The 13,533-nt window shown below is 45.1% G+C and overlaps 2 protein-coding genes across 2 annotated transcripts; one reads left to right on the forward strand and one right to left on the reverse strand.

Annotated features, from left to right (window-relative positions):
• Positions 1-4,737: 4,737 nt before the first annotated feature.
• LOC124706727 (UDP-glucuronic acid decarboxylase 2-like) lies at positions 4,738-8,734 on the forward strand. The gene is made up of 6 exons (XM_047238395.1): positions 4,738-5,466; positions 6,389-6,536; positions 7,533-7,612; positions 7,714-7,797; positions 7,895-7,969; positions 8,145-8,734. The coding sequence occupies exons 1-6, from the start codon at positions 4,831-4,833 to the stop codon at positions 8,457-8,459; spliced, it is 1,338 nt and encodes a 445-aa protein (XP_047094351.1). The 5' UTR covers positions 4,738-4,830; the 3' UTR covers positions 8,460-8,734.
• An 83-nt stretch (positions 8,735-8,817) lies between these two features.
• On the reverse strand, positions 8,818-13,141 carry LOC124706728 (caffeoylshikimate esterase-like). The gene is made up of 8 exons (XM_047238396.1): positions 12,909-13,141; positions 12,669-12,762; positions 12,415-12,447; positions 10,097-10,243; positions 9,882-10,012; positions 9,554-9,691; positions 9,370-9,468; positions 8,818-9,302 (listed from the first exon to the last, which is right to left on the reverse strand). Exons 1-8 carry the CDS (start codon positions 12,927-12,929, stop codon positions 8,943-8,945), a joined length of 1,023 nt encoding a protein of 340 aa, XP_047094352.1. The 5' UTR covers positions 12,930-13,141; the 3' UTR covers positions 8,818-8,942.
• Positions 13,142-13,533: the final 392 nt, after the last annotated feature.

Here is a 13,533-nt window from a genome sequence, read left to right on the forward strand (position 1 = left end):
ATGCCAACCAAAGAATCACAAGTTTGTGGTCACAATAAAGAGTGGAAAAGATCGCCGCTTTTGCCATGTTAGGTTTACAGAATTTCCATGAATTGAGTATAGTGTGGAAAAGGATGTTGCCTTCTGCTTTGTTTGTTATTTGTTCAAGGATAAAGAAAAATGTTCCAGTGGAGATTCATTTGTGAAGGATGGGTTTAGAAACTGGAACATGAAAAAGAGATTGATGAGACATGAAGGTGGTGTTAGTAGTGCTCATGCTGAAGCTTAGGAGAAATTTGATATGTTTTGTACACCAAAAGCATCAATCCTAGAGTCTCTTGCTTCAAGCAACTCACAGTACAAGGCTTTGTATTTGCAGCGTTTGACATGGACACTCAAGTGTTTGAGGTTTCTATTGCATCAAGGCTTGGCATTTAGAGGACATGATGGAAGTGAAGATTCAATAAATAAAGGAAATTTCCTTGAGCTCTTAAATTGGCTTGCAGGAAATGTTGAAGAGGTTAACAAGGTGGTTCTCAACAATGCTCCAGAGAATTGCAGGATGACTCACCATGATATACAACATGAGCTGATCAAGTGTTGTGCGCAGGAGACTACTAAACTACTCATTGAAGAACTTGATGGTGGTCATTTTGCAATACTTGCAGATGAGTCTAGTGATGTGTACCAGAATGAGCAGTTGGCTATTTGCTTGCGCTAGGTTGATAAGAAAGGAAGGGCAGTTGTAAGATTTCTTGGTCTTTCTCATATTGAAGACACTACCTCTTTGACACTTACAGCTCAACAAATGCTTATGGAGTACAACTTGACCTTTGCCATGGCCCGTGGGCAAGGATATGATGGAGCTAGCAACATGGAAGGTAATGCCAATGGTCTGAAAAAACTAATTATGGATGAGTCTCCTTCAGCCTATTATGTGCACTGCTTTTCCCATCAACTACAGCTAACTCTTGTAGCTGTTGCTAAGGAGAGTGGAGATTGTACTTGGTTTTTTCAGTAGCTTGCGGACTTGTTAACTGCTCTTGGTATGTCTTGCAAAAAGATGAGGATGCTTCGGATTGCTCAAGCCGAGGAACTGATTAATGCATTGGATTTCGAAGAAGTACAAACATGGACTGGGAAAAATCAGGAAATGGGTTTAGGAAGGCCATGTGATACACGTCGGGGCTCTCACTTCAGGACCGTGAACAGTTTCCTTTATCTGTATGCTGCAATAAGGTGAGTCCTAAAGAAGATTGGAAAAGATTACCATGGTGTGGAGGCTCAAGCGGCTCTATATGTGGAGACATCAATTCTGTCATTTGAGTTTGTTTTCATGGCATACTTTTTGCAAGAAATATTTGGATACACATATGACTTGAGCAGAGCTTTGCAAACAAAAGACCAAGATATTGTTCATGCTATTGAGCTACTTGATAATACGAAGTATCACTTGGCGGGCTTGAGGCCTGATCCTGGATGGGACGATTTCCTCATTAAGGTAACATCTTTCTGTACAAAGCACAAGATCAAAGTTGTTGATATGAAGGCGCGTTACTATCCTATTGAGCGACCTAGAAGTATTGTGAGTGTCATTGATAGGCAACTTTCAGAACTAAATGGCATATTTGATGAGGTAAACACAGAACTACTTACTTGCATGGCATCATTCTCTCCAGTTCGCTCATTTGCTTCTTATGATCAAAAGAAGTTGGTCAAGCTTGCTTCAAAATTTTATGCTATTGATTTCGCAAGTCATGAATTGGCAAGACTTCCATGGCAACTAGATATGTATATTACTCATGTGCGCAGAGATGAAAGGTTTAAAAACTTGAAGAATATAGTTGAGCTTTTAGTTATGCTTGTGGAGACAAATATGCATGCACAATATTTTATTGTTTACAAGCTTCTTAAGTTGGCACTTATTCTGCCAGTAGCTACTGCAAGTGTTGAAAGGGTATTCTCCTCAATGAATTATGTGAAGAATAAGCTAAGGAATAAGATGAGTGATGACTAATTGAACAATTGCATGGTTACATTTGTTGAGAGTGAATTATTCAATCAAGTGAAGGATGAGGATGTTATCAATCTCTTCCAAAAGGGCGCCCGCAAAGTTATATTGTAAGAGGTACTACCTCTGCCCATGAAAATTTGTTGTTGTACTTCCATTAGTATGGATTTATGCACTTAAGTATCATGTATTGTAACTAGAATAATTGTTATAGTCCTACTGAATTTATTGTCATATTTATAGCCATTTGCTTATGTTTTGCTATGCTTTGAGAAAAAAATTGCCGGTGGGAATACCCACCAGCCATTTCCTGGCGCCACCGTTGGTTGCACTACCTTGCGCGTGTCGTTGGATACGCTGCCACCGCCGACCCAGAAGATACACCGTTCCACATGGCCATCCTGCAGACCAGCGCCGACATCGTCATCGTTTACTTTGACGACGAATAGGTTCATGGCAAGGGTTAGATTAGTTTAGATTAAATCCAAACTACATTTATGTTCCAATGTAATATAGCCACAACCTTGAATGAAATTTGGCCTTTAAATTTGGGTGTTAAAAACCCCAAATGGTGGTGCTGCTGGGGCAGGCGCCGCCATCAATCAGAACATGTGTTCTCGGGCTCCCTCTAGATGACACAATTTTGGGTGACCAAAACAAATTATGATGGGTGTTGAAGACACTCTTTGATATATATCCTCGTGTATCTTGCTCGCGGCATCGCCTTGCTATATTCTTCATGAACATGGGAGAAACGAAAAGGGACAATTATCAATGGTAGAACAATTATGAACACATAGGCATGGAAAAACATTTCCAATTGTAAGATACAATCCAACGCTATACTCCCCCTTGTTGTAAGGCATCGATCTCTCATCCAACGGGTCCAAGCGCTCGCTGGCACTCATGTTACCGGGATGCAACACACCACGTCCCACACCACAATAAAGACCCCCTCTCCCAACTACCCACCGACACAAACAACCGTGACGTCTCCTGATGGCACTCGTGTCTAGTGGCTTCTCGTGCCCCATGAGGCACCACGCAACATCTTCCACCGCCCCTAGAATACCTCATCTCCCAACTACCCACCGACACAAACAACATTGAAGTCCAATAGATCCAAACTCCTAATGACACTCGTGTCTAGTGCCTTCTCGTGCCCCATGAGGCACCACACAAGGTCTTCCACCGCCCATAGAATACCTCATATCCCAACTACCCACCGACACAAACAACAGTGAAGTCCAATAGATCCAAACTCCTAAGGTCACTCGTGTCTAGTGCGTTCTCGTGCCCCATGAGGCACCACACAACGTCTTCCACCACCCATAGAATACCTCATCTCCCAACTACCCACGGACACAAACAATAGTGATGTCCAATAGATCCAAACTCCTGATGACACTCAGGCCTAGTGCCTTCTCGTGCCCCATGAGTCACCATACAATGTCTTCCACCTCCCATAGAATACCTCATCCCCCAACTACCCATCGACACAAACAACAGTGACATCCAATAGATCCAAACTCTTGATGACACTCGTGCCTAGTGCCTGCTCGTTCCCCATGAGGCACCATACAACGTCTTCCACCGCCCATAGAATACCTCATCTCCGAACTACTCACCGACACAAACGACAGTGACATGCATCCAATAGATCCAAACTCCCGATGACACTAGTGTCTAGTGGCTTTTCGTTCCTATGAGGCACCATAAAATGTATCTTCCACTGCCCATAGAATACCTCGCCACGGAACTGTCCTCGACACAAACAATTGTGAGGTCCAACGGATCCAACCTTCCGCTGACACTAGTCTCCCATGATGCATCACGCCACGTCTTCCACAACCCATAAATACCTTGTCTCCCAACTCCCCTTTACACAAACAACGAAGATGCCCATAAAATTACGATATTTCAAGCCTCATTGTGTGACCCGAGACCATTCAGCCGAAACCTACCATCGTTTGCAAGGTTTGCGGCGTGACTAAATGTCATTGAGAATCACGTCTTAAGATTCGTTATTACGTTGGCCACCATGATCTTCTTCGTTGAACAAGAGAAGTTCATCCGAACTAATGGAGGAGGAGGGCCCACACCCAACAACACGAGATGAAATCTCAATGAGAGGGCACTCGTAGTTTGAAAACAAAGTAGGAGCAACCAGAACACACAACATACTCCGGCGTTGATTCGATCAATGAATTCGTTAGTTGGCGACAAGGGTGTTTGATCAGTTAAATTACTTCTACAATTCATTTGTTGACAAGGGACTAAATAAATAAGATACTAATAAATAAATCATATTTGTTATATATCTTGATTTGGTACTCAAAGTAGGGCACCAAATAAAGAAATTGAAAACCCTCCACGAAACCAATGTATGGAAGTAGTAATCACTAATGACTGACTACCCAAAAAAAGAAAAGGAAATGGATCTCAAACGGCTTGCAAACCAGGTTAGGTTTGGAGTAACAAATCCGGCCATTCTCACACTTCCAAGAAACACCCCGGCGCCAGCCCAGCGAGCCGCCGACTGACTGACCAACTCCGGCCGTCGCGATCAGGCGGCGGCCGCACCCCCCTAGTCAAACCCACACCGGCCCCGCCCACGGTGAGCCATCTGAGCCGTAGATCACGCATCCGACGGTCCAGATTGCCCCGCTCGGCACCGCACCGCGTCGTCCACCGGCCCATAAATACCTCCTCCCCGGACTCTGACACGCACCTCACCGCCCCCTACCGACACAAACTGCGGCGAGGTCCCTGAGCCCGAGGTTCGTCCTTACACGGCGGTCCCCCCAGAGTTACTCGGCGATCCGACCAGGTCCCCGGAGATGGCGTCGGAGCTGACCTACCGCGGCGGCGCGTCCCCGTCCGCCGGCGCCGCCGGCGCCGGCGCCTACGACGCGCCGAAGCCCGCCAGCGCCAAGCCGCTCGCGTGGCTGCCCCGCGCCGCCCGCTACGCCGCGGCCGAGCACCGCCCGGTCTTCGCCCTCGCCGGCATGCTCTTCGCCGCCGCCGTCTTCTGCTTCGCCGCCCCCTCCAGCCCCGCCACCGCCGGCGCCGCCGGCGCCGGCGCCTACTCCTCCGGCGGCGCGGCGGGCGTTTCCAGCTCGCTTGCCCGCTTCTCCGTCGACCCCGCCGCGCACAACCCCGCCCGCCACTTCGTGGGCGGCAAGGTGCCCCTGGGCCTCAAGCGCAAGGGCCTCCGCGTCCTCGTCACCGGCGGCGCCGGCTTCGTCGGCAGCCACCTCGTCGACCGCCTCGTCGCGCGCGGCGACAGCGTCATCGTCGTCGACAACCTCTTCACGGGACGCAAGGAGAACGTCATGCACCACTTCGGCAACCCAAACTTCGAGATGATCCGCCACGACGTCGTCGAGCCCATCCTCCTCGAGGTCGACCAGATCTACCACCTCGCATGCCCCGCCTCACCCGTACACTACAAGTACAACCCCGTCAAGACAATCATATCCTTTCCACATCTGATTCAGTCGTTTCATCATACCTGCTCTTTCCATATGCTTGGATCTTGATAGAAAAAAAAACATTTTTTTTACATTTTTCCATTTTTTTTGGTGGGAGATGCTTGTGGTAACAGGGATTTGTTCTTTTGCGTAGCTCTGCCGTTCGTTGCACATCTAGGTAATAGTCAGTCTACGGCCTAAATTTCTGAATTCGGAATCTGGGTTTGCAAGGGGAATTTTTTGGGTGCGTGGAGCTCGGGATTTGCGCCACGTTTCCCTGTGAATTTTTGGAGCTTTCTGCGCAGTACGCGCATCGTGCTGGCGACACAGAGCTTGATCCAAATTACCATTTCAGCCCACAAACATTACTACTCTACTATGTCCTCTGCACTATGCTGGTGACTGAAGGCAGCGTCTACTTCAAATCTTCAATCATACAGTAGTCTTTAGATTTTCTTTCAGATCGAAATATGTCATCTGCATAAAGCTGATTAGAATCTGGACTGCTTGGTATAGAGGCAAAGGAGCAAAAGCTGATCCTATCATCGGATTTTCTAGATGTAGCATATTTAGATCAAAGCTCGTTTCTGCACTCCAGTTTAGTTTACTTTATGATCTGGTAATGGGGGAAGGAGAAGAAAAGGCAAAAGCAGACCCACGTTGCGCCTGGATCTGGCTGAGTGAGCTGTGGAGTTAGCTTAACTCTGACATAAAGTAGGCCAAAAGAACGTGAGATCCAAGTGGCGACTGTCCCTTTCCCTGCTAAGCAGCTTTGCTTACTGTTCACTTCACATGAATTTCCTTGTGCTTGCTTTCGCAACAAACCTTTTGGAGGTGGTAGTCTAACAACCAAGTTATTATTAGTATGCAATGTTGCGTGTTTTTTGGAAATGGTTTGTGTGATCCTTGACCTTTGAGCTGGCACAAGACCAATGTGGTTGGTACACTGAACATGCTCGGATTGGCAAAGAGGATCGGAGCGAGGTTCCTCCTCACCAGCACCAGTGAGGTCTATGGTGATCCCCTCCAGCACCCGCAAGTGGAGACCTACTGGGGCAATGTCAACCCCATTGGTAAGAACTCTTCTCCTACATACTCCGTCAGCTCATTTTCTTTCGTAAGCGCCATAGTGTTGACAGTGCTTGGTTCCTCATTGTGTTGATCGTTTATTGTTACACGAGGTTAGGAAAAATAGTAGATCTGAGTTGTACCATGCATAGTAGAAGCTGCCCAATCTTTGCGTGATAGAACTGTTGGGTACCAAACAAATGATGTTTATGGGCTTCTGGCCTCACATTCATTACGTTTCATACTTCTGTATGATATGGAGAGTAGGTGTACTCAACATGGATTTTGTGTTGTCCTAGTTTTACTCAGTAGTAGTTGTGGAGGTAGTTTTGAGTGATTTGATAGTGGGGGTGAATTGAGAATAAAAAAAAGGTATGCCAGTTGGATTATTCTGCTGAAGAAAGCAAAGGGAAGCCGGCCGAGGTGAGCTGTTAAAAAAAAAGACATGTTCTTGACTTGACTAGATGGTTACTGTTGTATGGAGATCCTTATTTACTCAATTTGGGGAAAGTGGCGTTGGTATCTTACTGGCTGTAGATGCTGGCCGTGGAATCTAGATTAGTTGCCTCCTGCATGCTTTGATTCTTTCTGTTGGAAAGGGACAATTCTGGTTGGTGAAATGTTTGCACTTGGCGGATCCCTTCTTAGTAAAGGAAGAAGGGGGGCAAAACTATGTTTGCACTTGACCAAACATCCACCAACCAAGCACTTATATCATTTGGGAGCAAACAGAAAAAGGAGGAAAGTGTGTTGAGCTGCTCCACTTTTTCCCTTTTCTAGAACTCGCAGGAGATTTGCAAGTCTATATAGTAAGACAGAGAGAGTTTGTCATAAATGTATTTTTCGCGTATTGTTTAAATTGATTACATATAAAATGTATGCTTGCTCCAGAAAAAAATAAATGTATTTTTCGCGTACTATTTAAATTGATTACATATAAAATGTATGCTTAGCTCCACAGAAGTTTGACTGATGTATACATGTCTTTCTCTTCACTTCAGGTGTCAGGAGCTGCTACGATGAGGGCAAGCGTACAGCTGAAACATTGACCATGGACTACCACCGAGGTGCCAACCTTGAGGTATACTGCTACTTACATTGTTGCAAGCACTAAAATTTCTATTTCATTTGTATGAAAATTTATTTTCTTGTGTAGTGATCACTGATGTTTGTCCAATTCAGGTTAGGATTGCTCGGATCTTCAACACATATGGCCCACGTATGTGCATTGACGATGGCCGTGTTGTCAGCAACTTTGTTGCTCAGGTAAACACGCTGCTGCTCTGCTAGTTGCGAAATATTATGTATTTTTTTACCATTTCTCAATTATACTTAAATGCTCCATGTGTAATTATATTGGCAGGCTCTAAGGAAGGAGCCTTTGACGGTTTATGGTGATGGCAAGCAGACCAGGAGTTTCCAATACGTTTCTGATCTGGTAAATCTTCTCTAACCATGAATGAAATAACTATAGCATTGCTATCCGAAATCAGCCTTCTAGTAGCTTTAGCCCTATGACATAACTTAGAAACAAGAATTCTTGTAACAGGGATTCAGCCATCCAATATGACATGGCATTTACATTCCTTGTACTTATTTTTGTCTTGTTCCAGGTTGAGGGGTTGATGAAGCTGATGGAAGGGGAGCAGATTGGGCCATTCAACTTGGGTAACCCTGGCGAGTTCACCATGCTGGAGCTGGCCAAGGTTGTCCAGGACACCATTGACCCAAATGCGCGGATTGAGTTCCGTGAGAACACTCAGGACGACCCGCACAAGCGCAAGCCAGACATCACCAAAGCCAAGGAGCTCCTCGGGTGGGAGCCAAAGATCGCCCTCCGTGATGGTCTACCCCTCATGGTCACTGACTTCCGCAAGCGGATCTTCGGCGACCAAGATAGTGCCGTCACCGCCACTGGAGGCCAATAAGCGTAGAGCGGAATACAATACTTCAAAATTTTGGTGGCCTGCTTCTAGCTTCTTGGTTAATCCTCTTACTGACAAAGCTGTTGCCACGTAGTTCTCGAGGGTTTTACTAAATACCTTGGTTGTTGGTGTAATGTGTCATTCTTTTTGTTGTCGTTTTTTCTGTCAGTCTCAACTATACCGGATGTTCCAGTTAAATTGTCAGAGATAAACCTGGATCTTCTAATTCTTTGTTGAGATGATAGCATTATATGTGGTATAAATTACATGTTCTCTCAGGAATGTGCATCTGTTCTGCTGCCTCAGGAAGCTAATATTTCTCCAGAACAGCAGAAAATTAGTCGGTAACAAAAACCATCTGTTCCAGCTGAGAACGCGAGATTTTATTCAGATTATTTATTAAGCATTCGTGCAGCACACTATTTACATCTTTTCACCTGCTGCTTTTTTTCCACACATATAGCTCTGGATGAATTATTTGAATGTTTACATTCTACATTGCCCACAGGGGAAGCAGCCTCGCTGCCGACCCTGAGGCTGGCTGCGTATCAAAGTGCTGTTGCTGTCAATGTTGCTGAACTCACAGGACACCTGTTGGTAAGTTGCAGGTTCTGACGGAGCTCTTACCCGACCATCCTGGCTGCGCTCCTTGAGCCAGGCGACGATGTCAGCAAAGACCAGCTCCACATTGTCGTCAGGCTCACCGGCGGTGAGGCCGTGCCACATTCCTGGATAAAGCTTGATAGTCTTGTCTGCGCTGGTGGCGCGCTCGTACAATGCCTGGCTCACCTCCGGGTCGGTCACCGTGTCGGCTTTGCCGTGCAGGATGAAGAAGGGCATCTTCACCTGTTGATCACCATATTCAGAGAAGTGCAGGACAAGTCATGGAAGGAGCACCCTGAAGATTCAGTACCTCCGACAAGCTGTCTTCGACATCCATGCTGGTTCTCAGCAGCTCCAGCGCTGTCTTGAGCCGTGGCTTGTCCTGGTAGATGAGCTTGTTCTTCCTGATCTGCTCCCAGTGCCAGAGGGGATGGTTGTTATTCAGGCAAGCAGATGCTACCAGATATACTGAAACCAATAGAGTTTCGCCAAACCTTTTCGCGCTTGACAGGATCCTTGAATGCCGAGTCAATGACGTCTTTCGTCGGGACGATCTTCCACGTCGGGATGAGCTCCTCCACCTGCGTCAGGACGGTGACCACCACGGGATGCGGTTTCACCTTCTCTGATATCTGCACCAGCATGACAAAAACACAACTCGCACTTGAGCCAGGCAGGCAGTTGCAACGAAAATTAGATAGCTCATTTGAGCCAGTACTGGATCTTGTTGTTCCGTTATCTTCTGATAGTGGAACTCGGAGCTTTGCTCCGTATGGACAAAAAGAAGTTGCAGCAAAATTTTCAGTCCAGGCTGATCTGCACCTTGCACATTGGGGCCGCGAGGACGGCGCCATCCCAGAAGGTCGGGTCCTTCCTGTGCAGCAGCAGAGCAACGGCGCCGCCCATGGACTCACCATACAGGAACCGGCTTTTCCTTCTGTACTCCTCCATGTCTGTAAACAGAATGCTGCACTCCCATCATTCATCTTAGCCGATATACCCAATTCCATACATTTACAGAGGTATGGTTTTCTTACCGCAGATGGACTTGAAGAAACGGTCGCAGTCCGTGACGAGGTGGTCGAACTTCTGGATGTAGCATCTGGCACCCGTGGACTTGCCATGGCCTTCGTAGTCGATGCCGAACACACCAAACCCCGCCGCGGCCAACTGGACCCCACATGCTGACAGGAAATAACAGTGTTCCCACTATAAGATAAGAGTGTACCTACTAACTTAATGAGCCAAGTCAAATGTATATATTATCCCATGCAACATCGTCTAGTCTAGTGATAATTTGCAGGCCGAATAGAACAGTTTCATCCCAATTACCATCAAACCAAAACTTGCAGGACAAAGTAGTTAGCTGCATCAGAGCAACAAAATGTAGGAACTAGATCTTTTTCTGTGATCGTAAGCAAAACAGCGATAGCGATGTACCAGGAATGAGAAAGTAGTTAGTTACATCATCAGGGCCAGTCTGGAATCTGAAGTTTCTGAAGTTGACACTAGGAAGAAAGGACCACTTCTATAATCATAAAAGTCATGCCTGTTTATTCAAGTGATCACATAGATAATGTATTGCTGGCAGTCAAATCTTTTATTTCCTTTCTTCTGGGCAGGAAAGTGACTTGTACTGGAATTATGCGGAGCAGGTTTCAGCGTAAAATTAGGACTCTGATGCATGCAAAGCTTACCCAGCACACAATGCATAAAGAATTTGACAAGATGCAAACAAAGATGGCCCAGCACGGAGAAGGATGGCCCATACGCCGATCTGAAAATCTTTGTACTATCTGCTTGTGGAATATAACAAAGATGATGTATAAAGATAACAAAGGCGCCTGAAGTCAAATCAGAACCAAAATTTCTAGAATTCCATGTTATCTATATAGATTTGTCATACTAAAAGGAAATATCACTTGATTGAACTTGAGTAGTAGTGCGTTGCCATCATCCTCCCTCTTTATCAAAAGCATATATTTTGCTTGCAGCCAAACAAAAGGACCCCATCACAACAAGTGAGAAGAGTGTTATCAACTAACACCTAAATTATAAAGCTTTGCTTGATCTCTATGGAAAGAGTAGACAGGAAAATAGAAGGAGATCTGATTCATTTTTGTCTGGCAAAAATTTACTCAGGCGGCAGGAGCTGCATTGGAAACTACCCAATAATGGCCATAACACTCCGTCCAAAAGCAAAGGGCTAATACAAGCAAGGGTACAGTAGCAGTTCTTGTCTGGCATGTGCTAAGTTCTAACTCCTTTCTACATCAAGGTTTTCTAGACAGCGAAGCTTAGAGAGTAGCTCTACAGTTTTTTCTTGTCTGCCTTTGCTGTTTCACTGTTTTTCCATTTCTCTTTGGTTTGTACTTTGCGGGTGTCGACGATCTCTTCTAATACAAATGATACACATTTAATTCGAGAAAAAAAGGTTTTCTAGACAAACTTGATGCTGAACATGCGTATTGCAGCAGCCCCTGAAAGCCGCTTTATTTCTTTTGGGAAAAGTGGTAAAGTATCTATCACCAGCAAGTAGTTCCCTATCAGCATCTATAACCTTTTCTTTAGAGTGCACGGCAATGATCTCTGGTCGCGAATTTTCTGTCCGTGTCCTACAGATCTTTCCTATCTACGATCTTCTTCCGTAGATAAGCGAGGCTTCATGGCGCAAGTAGCACATAGACAATAAAACCAATTGACCTGAATAGCCTGTACGGAATAGCTTACAGAACAGGATCTACTAGAGGCTAAATTGCTAGTTATAGGAAGGAACAAGAAATCACCTGGAGATGCACAAAGCCAACATTAGACAACATTTTCTCTGATTTTCCGTAGAATGTAATGTAATGCAAAATTGTTTAACTGTATCAGTAACTATGTAATGTAATAGTCCGCAGCGCTCTTTCTATTTTAAGACAAATTTGTTAAATCTTTGGACAGATCAAAGTTTGCCAGAATGACAGGAGAATGCCCCTGGCATGGCAAGCACCAGGGAGGAAATAAAGGGCGGTTGTCTCTCCCATGCCCTCCTAACAACCAAGCTGACGCATGCATCTAGAAGGATCAATGACACTAACATATATAAAGCCTAGATCCATCCACAATGCATGCATGTGAAGTCATGGATGATGTGAGTGAGATATATTCAATAAAATGCATGGAAGGCCTATATGCATTTAATAAATAGGCTTATGTGATGTACGCAGACCGAGAAAATAATAAGTGAAACATTATCTTGTAGCTAGGCATCCATACCCCAATCGTCAAACTTCTTAAGTTTCTCTGAAACTATGTCTAAAACAAAAGGGGAAATGAACGGAGATAGGCATCAAGAATAATGAGGCATTAGTACCTTTCATGAAGACACTGCATTCCATTCCATACCCTGAAGCAAATGAACACACATGGAAGCAAAAGAAAAGGGGTCAATATATATAAAATGATCGATCAAGACACAAAACTGCTTGTATTCTTTAAGTACTGCTCATGTCTGGGAATTACTCATTACTAAAGCATTGAAATATGCAAGGTTTGGGATGGTCGAACCGCAAACTGAGGAAGAACTAGAGAGCGGTGATGGGGTTTAATCAGAAGCGGTAGCGGTACCATGGCAAAGGAAGACGAGCGCCTTGGGCGAGGAAGAAGCGGGCAGCCACCCGCACGTGAAGAGCTGCACCCCCCTGGGATTCATCACATATTCCTGCAGGATCATGCAACCATCAAAATGACTCCTTTTAGAAACAAAAACTCATTGTAAATCCGATCACGAGTACACCATCGTTATTTATATACTGATATATATGAAACCAATCCAAGATCAAGCACGGATTGACTTTTGAGGCTCACCTCGTGGTATTCCACATCCATCTTCCTGATCCACGCGCAAGAATTAAGCAGATGGGATCACGATAATTAATGGTGGAGATTCTGGAGGATGAGAGATAGAAACGGAAGAGGCAGAGAGAGAGAGAGAGAGAGAGAGAGAGAGAGAGAGAGAGAGAGAATAGGATTCTAGAGAGGGATAGAGGAGGTTGATCAGGGGGGCTAGCAGGAGGAAGAAGGGAGGGGGGAGACGGAGGGAACACGTGCCATGCGAACGCACGTCTCTGTATAGGAAGAGGGGAAGGAGGATGGAGACGATCGGTTAATTGGACCTGGATTTTCTGTGGGCTGGGGCCGTTTTGGGGAACAGCCTGCAACGTTATACCAGATCGACTGGTGTATTTGCCCAATTTTGCAAAGATGAATACTTCCTCTATTCCATTGAGTAAGGCGTCCATGTTTTTTCTTTAACTAAAAATTATTTTAAATATATAAAAATTGTTCGTATAAAATTAGCATCATTTGATGCTGTTTTCAAATATGAATCTAACGATACGAATTACGTATAATATAATCAAGAGTTTGTTGCTTAATTTCTTCGGTTAAAATTCATCTTTATGTACATGTGGCCTATTCATCAAAAAGAAGG

Source organism: Lolium rigidum, chromosome 4 (assembly GCF_022539505.1).
Source record: "Lolium rigidum isolate FL_2022 chromosome 4, APGP_CSIRO_Lrig_0.1, whole genome shotgun sequence".
Lineage (NCBI taxonomy): Eukaryota > Viridiplantae > Streptophyta > Magnoliopsida > Poales > Poaceae > Lolium > Lolium rigidum.

Coding starts and splice junctions, on each gene's coding strand:
- LOC124706728 (XM_047238396.1), bottom strand. CDS start 12,929: ATGGATGTGGAATACCACGAG. Junction 9,469..9,553: donor ATCCTGTCAAGCGCGAAAAG/GTTTGGCGAAAC, acceptor CACTGGGAGCAG/ATCAGGAAGAACAAGCTCAT. Junction 9,303..9,369: donor TCGAAGACAGCTTGTCGGAG/GTACTGAATCTT, acceptor GGTGATCAACAG/GTGAAGATGCCCTTCTTCAT.
- LOC124706727 (XM_047238395.1), top strand. CDS start 4,831: ATGGCGTCGGAGCTGACCTACCGCGGCGGCGCGTCCCCGTCCGCCGGC. Junction 5,467..6,388: donor ACAACCCCGTCAAGACAATC/ATATCCTTTCCA, acceptor TTGAGCTGGCAC/AAGACCAATGTGGTTGGTAC. Junction 7,613..7,713: donor ACCGAGGTGCCAACCTTGAG/GTATACTGCTAC, acceptor TGTCCAATTCAG/GTTAGGATTGCTCGGATCTT.